This window comes from Capra hircus, chromosome 7, assembly GCF_001704415.2.
Source record: "Capra hircus breed San Clemente chromosome 7, ASM170441v1, whole genome shotgun sequence".
NCBI classification, from domain to species: Eukaryota; Metazoa; Chordata; class Mammalia; order Artiodactyla; family Bovidae; genus Capra; species Capra hircus.
This window is the reverse complement of record NC_030814.1, coordinates 57,341,129-57,359,043: the sequence shown is the minus strand read 5'-3', so window position 1 is coordinate 57,359,043 and position 17,915 is coordinate 57,341,129. Positions and strand designations below refer to the sequence as shown.

The 17,915-nt window shown below is 39.0% G+C and overlaps 1 protein-coding gene across 1 annotated transcript in view; it reads left to right on the top strand.

The window, feature by feature from the left end:
- NDFIP1 (Nedd4 family interacting protein 1) overlaps positions 1-17,915 on the top strand; it is a 51,218-nt gene that overhangs the window by 16,659 nt on the left and 16,644 nt on the right. The window contains exons 2-3 of the mRNA XM_018050211.1: positions 11,324-11,411; positions 17,000-17,130. Of these exons, the coding sequence (XP_017905700.1) occupies positions 11,324-11,411; positions 17,000-17,130 (219 nt within the window). The remainder of the gene's footprint in view (positions 1-11,323; positions 11,412-16,999; positions 17,131-17,915) is intronic.

Below are 17,915 nucleotides of genomic sequence, written 5' to 3'. Positions count from 1 at the left end.
AAGACAACATGAGGATTTTAAAAACACAAAAGAATGTTTACCATTCACAGACTAGATTTTATATAAATTATTTTAAAATGTGTGCTTAGTTGCTCAGTCGTCTCCGACTGTTTGCGATCCCATGGGCTGTAGCCCGCCAGGCTCCTCTGTCCATGGGGATTCTCCAGGCAGGAATACGGGAGTGGGTTGCCATGCCCTCCTCCAGGGGATCTTCCCAATCCGGGGATCCAGCTCAGCTCTTCCACATTGCAGGTGTATTCTTTACTGTCTGAGCCACCAGGAAAGCCCATCTTAAAATGACTGTTGTCTAATTCTTATTTTTGTATTGTTTATTCTGTAAGCAAAAGATGAACTGTCCTGTCAAAGGCAAGGAGAACAGGCAGGAGCTTAGTCTCCAATTCAACTTATCTTTGCTGGGGCTTTTAATTCCTTCTCCAAATAGGTTCTGGAGCTCTGAACTAAGAAGCGAGTTTTCATATGGAACTAAAAAGTGGAGAAGAGGTAATACTCAAGACATAGATTGGATGCCACTTCTTAAAGGATGTTATGTTCAGAGGTAGAGGGGCTTACCTAATTGAAAGCTGTGTGATTGTTCCTTATTTCCCCAATCTTTATGAAATCATGAAGAGTGATAAGGAGTGGGGGCACTTATCACTAACCTGGAAGGCTCTTAGCTGTAGACTTTGCCTAAGCTAGGTGACCGGAAACATTGGGCACCATTTACTTGACAGGGTCTTGATGAAGCCATCAGTGGTGAAAATATTTCAGTTGGATGTAAGATGTGGATCCCAGGGGTTGGCAGTTTTCTGGTGCCACCCAAAAATCTCACAGTGTACTTGCCAGGTGGTGCTGGTGGTAAAGAACCTGCCTGCCAGTGCAGGACGCATAAGATGTGAGTTTCATCCCTGGGTGAGGAAGATCCCCTGGAGTAGGAAATGGCAACCCATACTAGTATATTTGCTTGGAGAGCCCCACGGACAGAGGAACCTGGTGGGCTACAGTCCATGGGGTTGCAAAGAGTTGGAACATGACAGTGCACAGAGAAGATATGGATCCCAGAGGTGGACAGGTTGATGGCAGTTTTCTGGTGCCTCCCAGAAATCTCACAGTGCCAGTATCCTAGCCATAGTTGGCTAGTTTAGTGCCTTAATGAATGAGTTATTTCTCCCAGTGCCTTGGCTTCTTAAGAAAGTTGAAGGGACTTCCGGGTGGCCCTGTGTTTGGGAATCTACCTTGTAATGCAGGGGACTTGGTTCGATCCCTGGTCAGTGAACTAAGATCCCACATTATGCAGAGCAACTAGACCCGTCTCCCACAACCGCTGAGCAGGCACACTCTGAAACCTATGCGCCACAACTGGAGAGGGTCTGTGCACTGCAGCGAAGATCCTGTGTGCTGCAGCTAAATTAATTAATTTAAGAAAAGAATTGTTAAAAAAAAAAGCTGAAGTTGGAAATGAGTGGCTACCATCTTGCCTTCCTCTTTCCTCTCTCCATGGTATACCTTCACGTGTTACTTGGACCTCAGGTGAAAAAGAGAAGAAAAGCCATCGAATTGATGATCATAGTTTGTAGCATTTGCTCTCATTTCTAAGGACTAACATAAATATTGACTTGGAATATTTTCTCTGCTTCCAAACCGAATTGTATTCATCAGTTGTATTTATACACGTTTAATGGTGATAACCACAAAAATCTTTAAATAGAAAGCTTAACAAACTGGTGGCCATTCTAAGGAAATTTACTGTGGTATTCTTTTCATGTTATTGCCATTGTCTTATTTAAAGCATTATCCTAATTACTTTGCTTTTCCTTTGCTTTGGTGAATTTTGATTTTTTAATTGTGTTTTTATTTTCCTGGTAAGAGGATTTGCATTTTGTCTTTTCCCTCTGCCATTAAATATGTTACGGATAGTCTAGTGGTTTGTTTTTTAAATTATCTTTAGGTATACAACAGAAAAAAATAATCGTGTTTATTCTTCGCTCTTAAAAGAGATTGTTAGTCAAACTCTTTTAATTTCTTGATCCTAATATTTTTCTTTTCAGGGAAGGAAAATATTAAGGGTTTTTTTAAAAGCGTGATTAGTCTGCAAGTCAATGTGTTATTTTCTTTTATTATTTTTATCCATTCACTTACAGGTGTACTGTGTTAAACTCTGAAGATATTGATGGGATCAGGACCCACCCCCTCCCATTAAGGGACATAGACATTGATTTAGCAAGGAAGTACTCATTCGGAACAGTTGATTTTCAGAGTCCTTTTAAATAAATTATGCATTATATAGGTTTGCAGTTTTAATATTAGAAAATACTCTTCCTTTTTTTGAATTGTAATCCACATGCTATATAGTTCATCTTTATGGGAGAAGGAAATGGCAACCCACTCCTGTATTCTTGCCTGGAGAATCCTGTGGACAGGGGAGCCTGGTGGGCTGCTGTCCATTGGGTCGCACAGAGTCAGACACGACTGAAGCGACTTAGCATGTATGCATGCATTGGAGAAGGAGATGGCAACCCGCTCCAGTATTCTTGCCTGGAGAATCCCAGGGACAGGGGAGCCTGGTGGGCTGCCGTCTATGGGGTCGCACAGTCGGCCACGACTGAAGTGACTTAGCAGCAGGTCAATGATTTTTACCACATTCACAGGTTTTGTCATTGTTGCTGCTGTCTAATTCCAGAACATTTGAACAACCCCCCAAAGAAACAGAGTGCTAGCAGTCAGCAGCTCCACACTTTTCCATTCCCTAGCACTTGGCATCTGCCAACCTTTCTGTCTCTATTATATTTGCCTTTTCTGGAGAAATTATATAAATGGAGTCATACACTATGTGGTGTTTTGTGATTGGCTCCTTTTTCTTTGCATAATGTTTTCAGGGTTTCAGATTTTAGAATGTATCAGTGCTTCATCGTTTTTGTTTCTTGGTGTTTTTTTTTTTTTTGGTTAGGATTATTTATTTCTGTCCATCCTTTTGAAAGTGTGTGTGTTAGTCTCTCAGTCGTGTGTTGCAACCCCATAGTCTGTAGCCCCGCCCCCCACCCTGCACCCCGCAATCTACTCTGTCCATGGAATTTTCCAAGCAAGAATTTTGGAATGGGTTGCCATTTCCTTCTACAAGGATCTTCCCAACCCAGGGATTGAACCTGGGTGTCTTGCATTGGCAGGCAGATTCTTTACCATCTGAGCTACCAGGTAAGCCCTTCGTTTTGAATGGATATACCAGATTTTATTTATCTATTCATCATTTGATGAATAATTTGACTATTATAAATAATGCTGCTATGAACATTTATATACAAGTTTTTCTGTGAAGATATATTTTCGGTTCTCTTGAATATATGTCTTGGAGTGGAATTTGCTGGATCCTTTTTTAATTCTGTGTTTAACTTTATTTTGAGAAACAACTAAACTATTTTCCATCTTGTGTATGAGTGTTCTGATTTCTCTGCATATTCAGCACCACTTGATTTTGATTTTTTTCCTTTTGTTTATGGCCATATGCTTGGGTGCAATGTGGTATCTTGTGGCTTTGATTTGCATTTCTTGATGACTAATAATGTTGAACATCTCATGTATACTGGCTATATATCTTCTTTGAAGAAATGTCTGTTAAAATTAGATGGTCTTTTAATTATTGAATTTTGTTGTCAAAATTACCTTATATAAATATCATCTCTTAGTTAATAGTTAGTAGAAAACTATTCTTGAATGTATAGAATTTGGTGGTGGTGGAATAATTTATAGTCAGTATATTATATACAGATATACAATCTGCAAACTGGTGGTTGCCAGAGGGGAGGTGGATTGGGGGGCAGGTGGATTGGAAATAGATGAAGGTGATTAAGGGGTACAGAGTTCAAGTCATGGGGATGTAATGATATATAGCATAGGGAATACAGTCAGTAGTATTATAACAACTTTGAATGGTTACAGATGGTAGCTAGATATCAGTGATCGTTTTGAAATGTATATGAATACTGAATTACTATAAAGTGTACCTGAAACTAATATATGATGTTGAATGTCAATTATACTTCAATTAAAAAAAAAGAACTATAGTCTGTATACAATAGAAAATTTTTAGTTCTCATAAACTTTGGCTGTTTCTGAACAACAGAGTAAAATAGCACCCCCAGTGGTTTACCTAGAGAAATGTATTTTTACTTTTTGGTAATTATACTGTCTCATTTGTTGGGATTTAAAGAGTATGCAAAAATAGTGGGTTGATCATTAGAGGTTTAAAATATTACATTTTGAGGTAAATGTTTTCGAAATTAACGCTAAAATTAGAAGTGTAAATAGCATTTAAAGCTAAAGTTTAGGATTTTCTGAGACTGTTACTACTTACAGAAGGTATCTAAACTTACCAGAATTTTCTTGCTGTTTAAATAGGATTCACCCAAGAAAAAAATGAGTCATGAAAATACTGTAACTTTACGAGTTTATTGGATAAGCTCAGTATTATTTTCCACATACTTGTTGTGTTTGTGTGAATTATGAGGTGTACTTTGATAGCTCTTCTCATGGATTTATGAGTTTTGGGGTTGATGCTCTCTTTGATGTTTAATAGAATTTTTTTTTAAATTGTTCTTCCATTCTTAGTAGAGAGAATCCAAGAATGACTTTAGTGTGTCTTCAGGTACTGCCATCCTGTACAGTTGTAAATATTGACCTTAGTTTGGCCTAATCTAAGTCCTTGCTCTTCTGTTGCTTAAAAACAGCTCATTTCTAAATTGAAGCTCATCTTTAAAACTACTGGGATTTCCCTGATGGCTCAGATGATAAAGAATCTGCCTATAATGCAAGAGACCTGGGTTTCATCCCTGGGTTGAGAAGGTCCCCTAGGAAGGAAATGGCAACTAACTCCAGTATTCTTGTCTGGAGAATTCCATGGACAGACCATGGGGTCGTAAAGAGGTGGACATGAGTGAGCTACCAACGCTTGCTTCAGAACTGCTTTTGGGAGGGTAGTGAGAAGCCTTTTTACTCTGGCGGGAGCTCAAATAATTTAAACTTGTAAGGTTTGTGTCTTTAAACTTGTTAATTGACGTTTGCTTCTGTTAGAACTTGAGTTACGTATGATTTCTTTATGGGAGATTCTGTTCTTTAACTAAAACACTCTGTATTTATTTCTAATAGGAACAGTGTAGATGGGATACAGAGGAAGGTAGTAACAAGGAAAAACATCCTTTATTTTAGTTGTGCTATATTTCACAGGCTTAATATACAGGACAAAACATTTCAGCTCCTGTTGGTAGGTGTTTTTTTTTGTTTTGTTTTGTTTTTTAACTGAGGGATTGAAGGTAAAAGGAGAAGGGGGTTGCAGAGGATGGTTAGATAGAATCAACTCTGAAAGATAGTGGAGAACAGAGGAGCCTGGCGTGCTACAGCCCACGGGGTCTTGAAGAGTTGGACACGACTTAACGAGTGAACAACAGTCAAGGCTAAGAAGTACCTAGAAGATTGTGCCATGTATATAAACTGGGGACGTGGAAGAGTTTTAGGGATCTTCTGGGGAGCCATAACAAAATCTGCTCATGGTATAAGGAGGAATGCAAGTAATCAGGAAATAGGAGTGAGGGCACTGTCAGGAGTGTGGTGAAGAGAAGGACCATCTGAAATTTCACATGATTCAATTATTCCTTGATCAGCAGTGAAGACGCAATTTTGTACTCAGTACTTTATATGGCATGTATAGGTAATTGTATAACCAAGGGAAAACCACAGTTTAAATCTTACTTGGAGATAAGTAAAATTGATGAGAATTGTTTAAAAAAGATTATGTGACAGAAAAGAATCCAGAGCCCAAAAGGTATTTATTAACTGTCACATTTATACAGTTAACCACCCTCCCCTGCAGGAGCATAGTTCAGGGAGAGGGCAGAAGTCCCACCACTTTTCAAACTTGTCTCTCCATGACCCCTACAAAGGAACCTGTAACAGGTAGGTTGTAATCAGGCTTCCACTGACCCAGTTGCTAGAAGGGATTGGGCATCTTTCCAGTGGCAGCCTCAAATTGACAATGACACTTACTCTCTTAGCCCTGGGAGAGCCTGAGAATCCCCGAGCCCCAGGGATATGTTAGGACTGCATAGGAAAGGTGTCCAAGGACAGAAAAGGAGAACATTAAGAACACATTATGGAACTATGGAACCAGTCTCACAGCCTCATAGATAAGGCCCGCTTGAGTTCTAGTGCAGTATTTCCCAGTCCCCCCACAATCCCTGTGAGTGAGTGTGTGGCTTGTTTGGCTGGCAGAACCGAATTAATGGCAGGAGATGCCCCCAAAGTGTAAAAAGATGTACACCTAGGGATTCTGTTGTATAGCATGTTATTATTTCACATTCTGGTGGTCACTGAATACTTCTTGAAGGTGATTGCCTCTTTCCCTCCAACACTGTAGTGTTTTATTTTAAACACCTTTCTTGATGGAGCCTAAATTTATCACCAGCATTATAGAAAAGAAGTCAGAGTTGCAAACTCTGTACAGTGAGGGCTTGAGATCTTCCTAATACGTCGAGCCTCCTTAATCATAGTAGGCATCTTTTTGTTGGTTGTTTTTTCAGCTAGAAATAATATTAGTATGATTGATTACTAATAATTACTATTTATTAATTAATGATTCAAAAGTGTTGAGTTTTAATGGAATAAAAAATTTTACCTGGAAATGTTTCTTTTTTCCTCATTAAAGAGAAAATGGGGGTTTCTGACTCAATTGAATTTCTTTGCTCTGTTATCTGTTACCCTGGTGAGGGATGATCAGATTTCACATTTCCAGGTTGCTAGGAGACAAGCAACCTATCTTGCAGATACAGGTGTTAAAACTCCTTTATGCTTTATTTCTTAGAATTCTGTATTTAGAATTGTCATGCTTTCTTTCTAAAATCTTAATTATGCAGAGGTAACAGGATTATTTGACCAACCTCAAGAAATAGAAAAAAAATCAAATCAAAAATGAGAAACTAGGTTTAAATAAAGAACATGACTGGCTATAGTAGATGAAGGCAACATTCATAAAACTCTTATTTGCCTTTGCTTTTGCTGCTGACTTTTGCTGCTTTTTGCAGCTTTGTTTTCACTGGGTTTTTTTGCACTTTCTGCAGTGCACAAGAGTAGTAAGTTGGGAGTAAACTGAGAATGCTTCGTCTGGAGATATGCAGGTGTTAAAACTGTTCCAAGTGAACCTGGCCCCAGCAACTCTATTTGAATAATTTACTGATTTGGTCTCCCAGAAACATTCGGATTTACTGTAGCTATTTTGCCCAGAAGCTCCCAGGTGGCTCAGTGTTAAAGAATCTCCCTGTTAATGTAGGAGATGTGGGTTTGATCCCTGGGTTGGGAAGATCCCCTGGAGAAGGAAATGGCAACACACTCCAGTATTCTTGCCTGTAGAATCCCATGGACAGAGAAGCCTGGCAGTCTACAGTCCATAGGGTCACAGAAAGTCAGATACGACTGAGCATACATGCATACACCACTTCTGAAAAGGAAATTCATCTTTCATTACAATACAGTTATTTTGGGAATGCCTTAAGTTTAATGTTAGATAACTAGTGTTCAAAAAAATGTGCCCAGATGGTAGATGTTGTTGAAAATTTGGCAGAATTCACTTGAAATTGAATGCTTTGCAATATTACCCTCCCAGGTAACACTAGTGGTAAAGAACCTGCCTGCCAACGGAAGAGACTCGGGTTTGATCCCTGAGTCAGGAAAATCCCCTGGAGGAGAAAATGACAATCCACTCCAGTATTCTTGCTTGAGAAATCATGTGGACAGAGGAGCGTGGTGGGCTACAGTCTGTGGGGTCGCAGAGAGTCAGACATGACTGAAGCAACTTAAAATGCACACATGCTTTGCAGTATTAATCAGAAAGGTTTTGTTTGCTTCTAATTTTGAATAGTGTGGGAATTGGAGACTGAGATCTTTCAGATTTAATATCTGCTTCATGTGAGGACAGGTCAGCTTTTCTCTTCTTAGGTTTCAATTCAAGATAGAGTTCTTTGCAGCAGTTGGTTTAGAAGGATTTGTATTTTACCATTGGCTCAGTTGGCTCTGTATGTCTTAAAAAAAAATTTTTTTAAAGGTGCGGGCCGTTTTAAAATAATTTTATTATTTTATTTTTGGCTGCACTTTGTCTTCGTTGCTGCATGCTGGCTTTATTTGCAGCTTGTGGGGCTGCTTCTTGTGGTGGTTTTTCCTGCTGCAGACCATGGGCTCTAGGAGTGCAGGCTTCAGCAGTTGTGGCACACGGCCTCAGTTGTCTGCTGCATGTGGAGTCTTCCCAGTCTAGGGATTGAACTCGTGTTCCCTGAATTGGCAGGCAGATTCCTAGCCATTGTACCACCAGGGAAGTCCAGCTGTATATAGCTTGATGGTATACATCTGGTACCCAGACCCCCAAGTCAGTTACACTGATAAATACTATGTTAGTACTTTACAGATTGACTCCCATTCTCAACCAGTTAATCTTTTATTTTTATGTTTTTAATTAAAAAAATTCTTTTATAAAATACAGACACAGAAAACTGAATAAATCACATGTATTTATGTAGCATTTACTAAATGTATTTATGTAGCATTTACTAAACATGAATGGAGTTGACATCCACAAAACCAACACCCAGATCAGGAAACAGTACTTCCATCACCTCTGAAGCATATTCTCATCTGCTCACCAGTAGTAGACTGACTCTCAGCCAGTTCATCTTTTAAATGAGCTGTATTCTGTTGTCACAGTGGAAAATTAAATCACTTGTCTTTGTTTATGAAAATGAGTTGGGTAGACTGTCTAGATTGGTAGTGGCAGAAAGACACTTTGAGCGTGAGTTATGTAAAGTAACTGGAGCTATAGATTTGACCAGTGAGAAAGTTACTAATACAGAAGAGGAAGATGTAGAATTTTATGTTTTTGTAAATATCTCAATTATTTAAGATACTATCTTTGTGCAAACTGAGTAAACCTTGGTTATACTGTGATTTGTCTTTGTCTTAACAGATTTTTATTATTCTAACTGGAAAAATTACACAAGTAATAGATGTTCATTACAAAACATTAGAATATATGTATACACAAGGAAAAAAAATCTCTTCTGTTGCATCTCCTGCGATAAACAGTGTAAACTGTAGATGTCTCTCATACACCGGCTTTCCATCACATAACTGTCTTTCAAAACCAACTTATGTGATTCATATGGTTTGATAGGAGAAAGCAGTGGCAACCCACTCCAGCACTCTTGCCTGGAGAACCCCAGGGACGGAGGAGCCTGGTGGGCTGCCGTCTGTGGGGTCACACAGAGTTGGATACGACTGAAGCGCCATAGCAGCAGCAGCAGCATGATTTTATAACTTTAGCTTTTTTTTTATGTAACAGTACAACACAAATTTTTCTGTTCAAGTAATTGAATTTTCTTCATTTTCATTTCTGTGGTTACTTAGTAATCCTTTGTGAGGCGAACTGTAATTTTATTTAATAAGTCCCCCATGATAAAGGACAGAAATGGTATGGACCTAACAGAAGCAGAAGATATTAAGAAGAGGTGGCAAGAATACACAGAAGAACTATACAAAAAAGATCTTCATGACCTGGATAATCACGATGGTGTGATCACTCATCTAGAGTCAGACATCCTGCAACGTGAAGTCAAGTGGGCCTTAGAAAGCATCACTACGAACAAAGCTAGTGGAGGTGATCGAATTCCAGTTGAGCTATTTCAAATCCTGAAAGATGAAGCTGTGAAAGTGCTGCACTCAATAAGCCAGCAAATTTGGAAAACTCAGCAGTGGCCACAGGACTGGAAAAGGTCAGTTTTCATTCCAATCCCAAAGGAAGGCAATGCCAAAGAATGCTCAAACTACCGCACAATTGCACTCATCTCACACGCTAGTAAAGTAATGCTCAAAATTCTCCAAGCCAGGCTTCAGCAGTACGTGAACCGTGAACTCCCTGATGTTCAAGCTGGTTTTAGAAAAGGCAGAGGAACCAGAGATCAAGTTGCCAACATCCGCTGGATCATGGAAAAAGCAAGAGAGTTCCAGAAAAACATCTATTTCTGCTTTATTGACTATGCCAAAGCCTTTGACTGTGTGGATCACAAGAAACTGTGGAAAATTCTGAGAGAGATGGGAATACCAGACCACCTGACCTGCCTCTTGAGAAATCTGTATGCAGGTCAGGAAGCAACAGTTAGAACTGGACATGGAACAACAGACTAGTTCCAAATAGGAGAAGGAGTACGTCAAGGCTGTATATTGTCACCCTGCTTGTTTAACTTGTATGCAGAGTACATCATGAGAAACGCTGGACTGGAAGAAACACAAGCTGGAATCAAGATTACTGCGAGAAATATCAATAACTTCAGATATGTAGATGAAAGCACCCTTATGGCAGAAAGTGAAGAGGAACTAAAAAGCCTGTTGATGAAAGTGAAAGTGGAGAGTGAAAAAGTTGGCTTAAAGCTCAACACTCAGAAAACGAAGATCATGGCATGCGGTCCCATCACTTCATGGGAAATAGATGGGGAAGCAGTGGAAACAGTGTCAGGCTTTATTTTGGGGGGCTCCAAAATCACTGCAGATGATGACTGCAGCCATGAAATTAAAAGACACTTCCTCCTTGGAAGAAAAGTTATGACCAACCTACGTAGCATATTCAAAAGCAGAGATATTACTTTGCCGACTAAGGTCCGTCTAGTCAAGGCTATGGTTTTTCCAGTAGTCATGTATGGATGTGAGAGTTGGACTGTGAAGAAGGCTGAGCACTGAAGAACTGATGCTTTAGAACTGTGGTGTTGGAGAAGACTCTTGAGAGTCCCTTGCACTGCAAGGAGATCCAACCAGTCCATTCTGAAGGAGATCAGCCCTGGGATTTCTTTGGAAGGAATGATGCTAAAGCTGAAACTCCAGTACTTTGGCCACCTCATGCAAAGAGTTGACTCATTGGAAAAGACTCTGATGCTGGGAGGGATTGGGGGCGGGAGGAGAAGGGGACGACCGAGGATGAGATGGCTGGATGGCATCACTGACTCGATGGACGCCAGTCTGAGTGAACTCCAGGAGTTGGTGATGGACAGGGAGGCGTGGCGTGCTGCAATTGATGGGGTCGCAAAGAGTTGGACACGACTGAGCGACTGAACTGAACTACCTTATTTGCCTCTTTCTGATTATTTCCTTAGGATAAATCCTGGGAGTAGACTACTTTGTAAAGGATCTGCCCACTTAAACACTTTTGAAACCCACTGCCAAATAGCTTTCCAGAAAAGCTATCCAGTTTTCAGGTTTTCGTCTAATTGCCTTTATGCTTGCATTAAAATGTGAAATTTTTATTTAGTTGCAGAATGAAGAAGAGCCTGGAGAACCTGAACAAGCTGCTGGGGATGCTCCTCCACCTTACAGCAGCATCTCTGCGGAGAGTGCAGGTAGGTAACAGGGTGAGATGACTGCTGAGCTCTTGAAATGCATTAGCCAGAGACTTTTGGCTACTAAGCATTTGTTGGTGTTTGTATTTGCTTCAGCTTTCTGTAAGAAGTCTAACATTATTTTTAGTTTGTAGCCTGAGGTGAAAAAAACTCATGGTACTGTTCTGAAAAACAGATAAAAGCCCCATTCCAATGTGGCTTTTTTACGGAACTTAATTTCATTCCAGCAGACTCTTAATATAAGGATAGAATTCAGAAACCAAGTGATCACTTGTTTTTTTCTCTTGTTCTTTTTATAGTTTTCTTGTTAGTTGTTCTGCTCTTTGATTCTATTACCTATGACCTGGAATATAATATGTTCGATTTCTTTTATAATAAATAAAAAGCTGATAGATCCTTAATTAAAAAAAGCTAGAAGTCTCCCAACTTTTTCATTTTCTTCCTCATAGTTCAGACCCTCTTTAATTAATTTTTTTCTTTCCATCCTATGCCAGATTATCTTTATAATTTTCATACACAAGTTTAAAAGAGATGGGGGAGAAGAAAGAAAATTGTGATAGTTTAGGACTTTTGGTAATTAGATCTTTGTGATACCAGTTCTGCTCTAATTGCTGAGAACTGACCAGTTTTGATGGGACCTCTTCCATATTCTCTGAAACAGAACTGTGGCAGAGTGTCAAGTACGTGGCTGATGATTAGAAATAGAGCGGAGCACACACTTTTGGTAGGGGAAAAAGTCAAAAATCATTGTTTGGTGTATTCAGTGTACCTGTTTTAATTTGTGGTATATAAATTGTGGGAAACAAATACTGGATTTTTGTTTTGAATGTACTAAATTAGAAAAAAATTGTCATTAAACTTTTCATGGAAACTTAAAATTCTATGTGAGGTGTCTATATCGATGGATTCCATTTTTTTAAAATCCTTTGAAATGGGGAAATAAAAATATTCTTGATTTCCCTCAACTTAAGGTAGTAAGGAGAGTTCCCTGGTAGCCTGTTGGTTAGGATTCCGGGCTTTCACTGCCATGGCCAGGGTTCAGTCCCTGATTGAAGAACTGAGGTCCTGCAAACTGTGTGGTGTGGCCAAAAAAAGCTTTCCTTAAAGTGGTAGGTATTAGTTTTGTTCATATATTCAGAATTACTATGGCTATGGGCAGTTCAGATTGTACCCATCAATTTGTAATACGATTTTTAGTATGATTTAATTAAAAGTAAAAAAATTTTAAGGAAATTATATATGCATGTATATGTGTGCATATGTTAAAGTAGTTATTTTGACATAGAGAAAAACAAGTTTCTTGAATTGGATTAGGTGGCAGCTTTAGTTGCAATAATACATTTTCCTTATTTTATTCTAAAAGCTTTGATATTTTATTTTCCTCATTTAAATCGGTCTGCATTCCGTCTGGAATTGTTTTTCTCTGTACAGTATGAGGTAGTGGTCGAGATTGTTTTCCCTTATGGATGTCCATTTGGTCCCACACCATTTACTGAAAAGACCATTTTTCCTCTGCTGTACTGCAGTGTCACCTTCGTCATGAATCAGGTGACCATATGTGTGTGTGCGTATCTGTTTTCTGGACTCAGTACTTTCTTTGGTCTGTTTATTCACCTTTGTGCCTAGACTCCAGTCTTAATTCCAGAGCTTTATAATCTTGATATCTGGTAATTAGGTCCTTTAATTTTTTTTGTTGTTCAAGATTGCTTTGGTACTTCTTGGCTTTTATATTTTCATTTACAGTTCAGAATCAGCTTCCAGTTTCCATCAAATGGGAAGAAATAAACAAAAACTCTGCTGGAAGTTTAGTTGGGATTGCGCTGATCTGTTTATTAATTTGAAGATAATTAGCATCTTTATAATATTATGTCTTCCAGTCTGTGTTAAATCCCTCCCGTTTATTAAGATTTTCTTTAATTTCTCTGATTAATATTTTGTGAGTTTCAATATAGAGACCTTGCATCTTGTTTCTTACATATTTTTTTCTTGAATCTTTTTAATTAGATTTATTCGTAGGTATTTGGTTTGTTTTGGTGCTGTTGTAAATGGTCCATGTATAATTTTATTCTCTGTTTGTTACTGATGCATGAAAATATAATTGATGGTTTATAGTAACTGTGTGTTCAGAGACTTCCCTAAATTCATATATTCTAATCATTTGTTTGTAGATACTCTTGGATTTTCTACATATGTAATTATGTCTTCCATGATTAAGGATAGACTTAATAGACTTAATCTTTTCCAGTCCTTTTGTCTTGTATTCTCTTTTCTTGCCGTACTGCATCAACTAATATTCAGTTCAGCTCAGTCGTGTCCGACTCTTTGCGACCCCATCAATCGCAGCACACCAGGCCTCCTTGTCCATCACCAACTCCCAGAATTCACTCAAACTCACGTCCATCGAGTCGGTGATGCCATCCAGCTATCTCATCCTCTGTCGTCCCCTTTTCCTCTCTCCCCCAATCCCTCCCAGCATCAGAGTCTTTTCCAGTGAGTTAACTCTTCACATGAGGTGGTTAAAGTACTGGAGTTTCAGCTTTAGCATCATTCCTTCCAAAGAACACCCAGGGCTGATCTCCTTTAGAATGGACTGGTTGGATCTCCTTGAAGTCCAAGGGACTCTCAAGAGTCTTCTCCAACACCACAGTTCAAAAGCATCAATTCTTCGGTTGGTGCAAACATAGTTGCAATTTCAGACCGTGAATTTTAAATCATTATAACTAGGCTCAATAACATCTTTATTAATCCAAATAGGAACCATTGCAATCAACACATTTTTGCCAACGAGAAGTTTGTTTATTCCTGTAGCATAAAAATCCGTGTCTCTGTATTTGGTGAAATCTTGGAAAGCATTTTCTGCCTCCTACTGATTGTGGAAGCATTTTCCCTGCAAAAAATTGTGAAGATGCTTGAAGAAGTGATAGTCGCTTGGCAAGAGGTCAGGTGAATATGGCGGATGAGGCAAAACTTCGTAGCCCAGCTCATTCAGCTTTTGAAGTGTTGGTTTTGTGATGTGCCGTTGGGCATTGTTGTGAAGAATTAAGCCCTTTCTGTTGACCAGTGCTGCCTGCAGGCCTTGCAGTTTTCGGTGCATCTCATCCATTTGCTGAGCATACTTCTCAGATGTATTGGTTTTTCCAGAATTCAGAAAGTGTATTGGATCAGACAGGCACCAAACAGTAACCATGAGCTTTTTTTGGTGCAGATTTGACTTTCGGAAGTGCTTTGGAGCTTATTCTTGGTCCAGCCACTGAGCTGGTCATTGCTGGTTGTCACATAAAATCTGCTTTTCATGGTACATCACAATCTGATTGAGAAATGATTTGTTGTGTACAGTAAGAGAAGACGACACTTCAAAATCACAATTTTTTGATTTGCAGTCCACTCATGAGGCACTAACTGAGTTTTCTCACCTTTCTAATTTGCTTCAAATGCTGAACAACTGTAGAATGGTGGATGTTGAGTTCTTGTGCAACTTCTCGTGTAGTTTTAAGAGGATCAGCTTTGCTGATCCTCTCAGTTGGTCGTTGTCAACTTCCGACAGCCATCCACTGCTCTCATCTTCTAGGCTCTCGTCTCCTTTGCAAAACTTCTTGAACCACCACCATATGGTACGTTCATTAGCAGTTCCTGGGCTGAATGCATTGTTGATATCATGAATTGTCTCTGGTGCTTTACGACTTAAGTAAGAAAATCGCTCGAATTTGCTTTTTGTCTAAAATCATTTCCATAGTCTAAAGTGAATATAAAATACACAGCAAGTAATAAATCATTAGCCAAAAAAAAAAAAAAACCAAAGCGAGAAATGCATGAGAAATGATGTATAACATGACTACATTTATTTAAGAATGTATTCCAGTGTCATGACTACATTTATTTAAGAATGTATTCCAGTGTCAAGGGCTTCCCTTGTGACTCAGCTGGTAAAGAATCCGCCTGCATTGCAGGAGAGCTGGGTTCAGTCCCTGAGTTGGGAATATCTCCTGGAGAAGGGAAAGGCTACCCACTGTAGTATTCTGGCCTGGAGAATTCAGGCCATGGGTTTGCAAAGAATGGGACACAGCTGAACAACTTTCACTTTCCAGTATCAAACGGCAAAGTCCAACTATGGGAAACTGCAGTTACTTTTGCACCAACCTGATAGTACTTCTAAGATAATGTTTGAATTGAAGTGGTAATAGTCCATTTTTGTCTGATTTTCTAATCTTAGGAGAGAAAGCTTTTAATAACTTACCATTAATTATGATATTTACTCTAGATTTTTCATAGAGATTTGTGAAAAGATTAAGGAATCAGTTTTAGGTATTTTATCAATCCTTCCTTCTGCCCATGTGAAGACAATAAATTTTTCTCCTTATTTTTGGTTAATGAGGTGAATTCTATTGATTGATAATTTCAGTAATGTAGTACAGTAAAATTGGAAGTTAATTATAGTTAAGCAAGGTGGAGAAAAAATGTTAATCTTGAAGCATAGGAATTGTTTCAAAGTTCTTAAGTTTTTTAAAAAAATTGTGTAGAAAATTTAATCCGTTTGTAAATAGATCTGTTCTAATAATACATATTGAATCTATTATAATAGAAGTCAGTGAGAATGAAGATGTACATTTAAAAAGAGAGGATGCAAGATTTCATTCAGTAACGATTCTCTAACTGAACCTGTTCTTGCCTTAGGCATGTCATAGGACACAGTCCATGGTAAAAACAATGTGAAAGAAGCAAAGTGCAAAAATTATGAAATATTAATTTTAACCTTGTTTTCAAGTTTATTTTGATGTTTATAAGTAGGAGGAAACCATGGTACAGATTTCCAAACACACAGGTGAATTATTTTTAGCTTACACTTTACCTTATGCTGTTATTAATATTGTATGTTTTTGTGAACACACCACATGCGTGCTGAGTTGCTTCAGTCATATCCAACTCTTTGGGAACCCATGGACTGTAGCCCAACAGGCTCCTCTGTCCATGGGATTCTCCAGGCAAGAATACTGGAGTGGGTTGCTGTGCCATCCTACAGGGGATCTTCCCCACCCAGGGATCAAACCTGTGTCTCTTATGTCTCCTGCAGTAGCAGGCAAGTTCTTTTACCACTAACGCCACCTGAGAAGCCACCACAAAATGAGCCAGAAAAGGTGTTCAAAAGCACTTGGCAGGGAAAGTAAAGTGAATCTGGAATTTAAATAATTGAAAAGCCAATAAATTTAAAAATTATTCCCAATCCCATGTTCATCTTTAAGCATCTTTTGATTCAGTTATTCTACATGTAATGTTTGAGGAGGGCTTCTCGGGTGGCTCAGTGGTAAAGAACCCACCTGCCAGTTCTGAAGATGTGGGTTTGATCCCTGGGTCAGGAAGATCCCCTGGAGAAGGAAATGGCAACCCACTCCAACATTCTTGCCTGGGAAATCCCATGGACAGAAGAGCCTAGTGGGCTACAGTCCATGGGGTCACAGAGTCGGACTTACCGACTAAAACAACAGCAAAATTTTAGAGGAATGGTTGTTTTTTGTTTGCCAGAGTTAGCAGAAATCCTTTTTCCTCATTTCAGCTGATCATTGGATAATTGTGACTTCCTTTTTATTTTGTAGCATATTTTGACTACAAAGACGAGTCTGGGTTTCCAAAGCCCCCATCTTACAATGTGGCTACCACACTGCCCAGTTATGATGAAGCTGAGAGAACCAAAGCTGAAGCCACTATCCCTTTGGTTCCTGGAAGAGTAAGTCCAACTTACACCTTGTTATTTGGTACTAGTTTATGGGAATTAAGTTCTTTGCATTATCAACTTTGTGATATTACTTAGATTAAATTGATTAGTAAAAGTACAACTAATCTTTAAAATCAGATATGTTTTTCTTTTAGGATAATAGACTCTTATCTTTTCCTGAAGATGATGGAGGTAAACAGTATAAAAGAGCAGAAAATCACTAGTCAAACCAGCTCATTTCCCCTGTATCTCTACTACTACCCTCACTTTCTCAAGTCTCCTTTCATGGCTGAAACATCTTGGTATAGGAATATACCAATTTTGCCTTGATTCTGCACACTTAATATTTTGGTGTTAAGTAGATAGCTGCTTAGGAATTTGTGGAGAAAATAAATAAGTGCAGCTTCATGACATTAAACTCAGAGGGGCTCTAACAATCATCTGTTTGAACCCTGTGCCACCAGCAGTCCAGATGATGCCATCTGTGGAGGCATAATGAATTCAGATTTCATCTGGCCTGATGTTACTTCTTGGGAGTGGAGGTGGGATGTAATGAAAACCAGTGGAGAATTTTGGGCACTCATGATTCATAATGTCAGACCTATAAGTGATACAGTTGTGGTTTCACATGTATTGATTCAGGTTGAAGCTGGTGCAAGTGGGACCTTGGGTCTGATACTGAGAGAAAGGAGAGCGGGATCCAGTCCCTGGAAATGGGGCAGTCAGGGCTCCAGACCCTAGGCCTGGCAGGAAGCTAGAGTAAAATATAAGAATAAGGATATAAGTTCAGTCTGGGC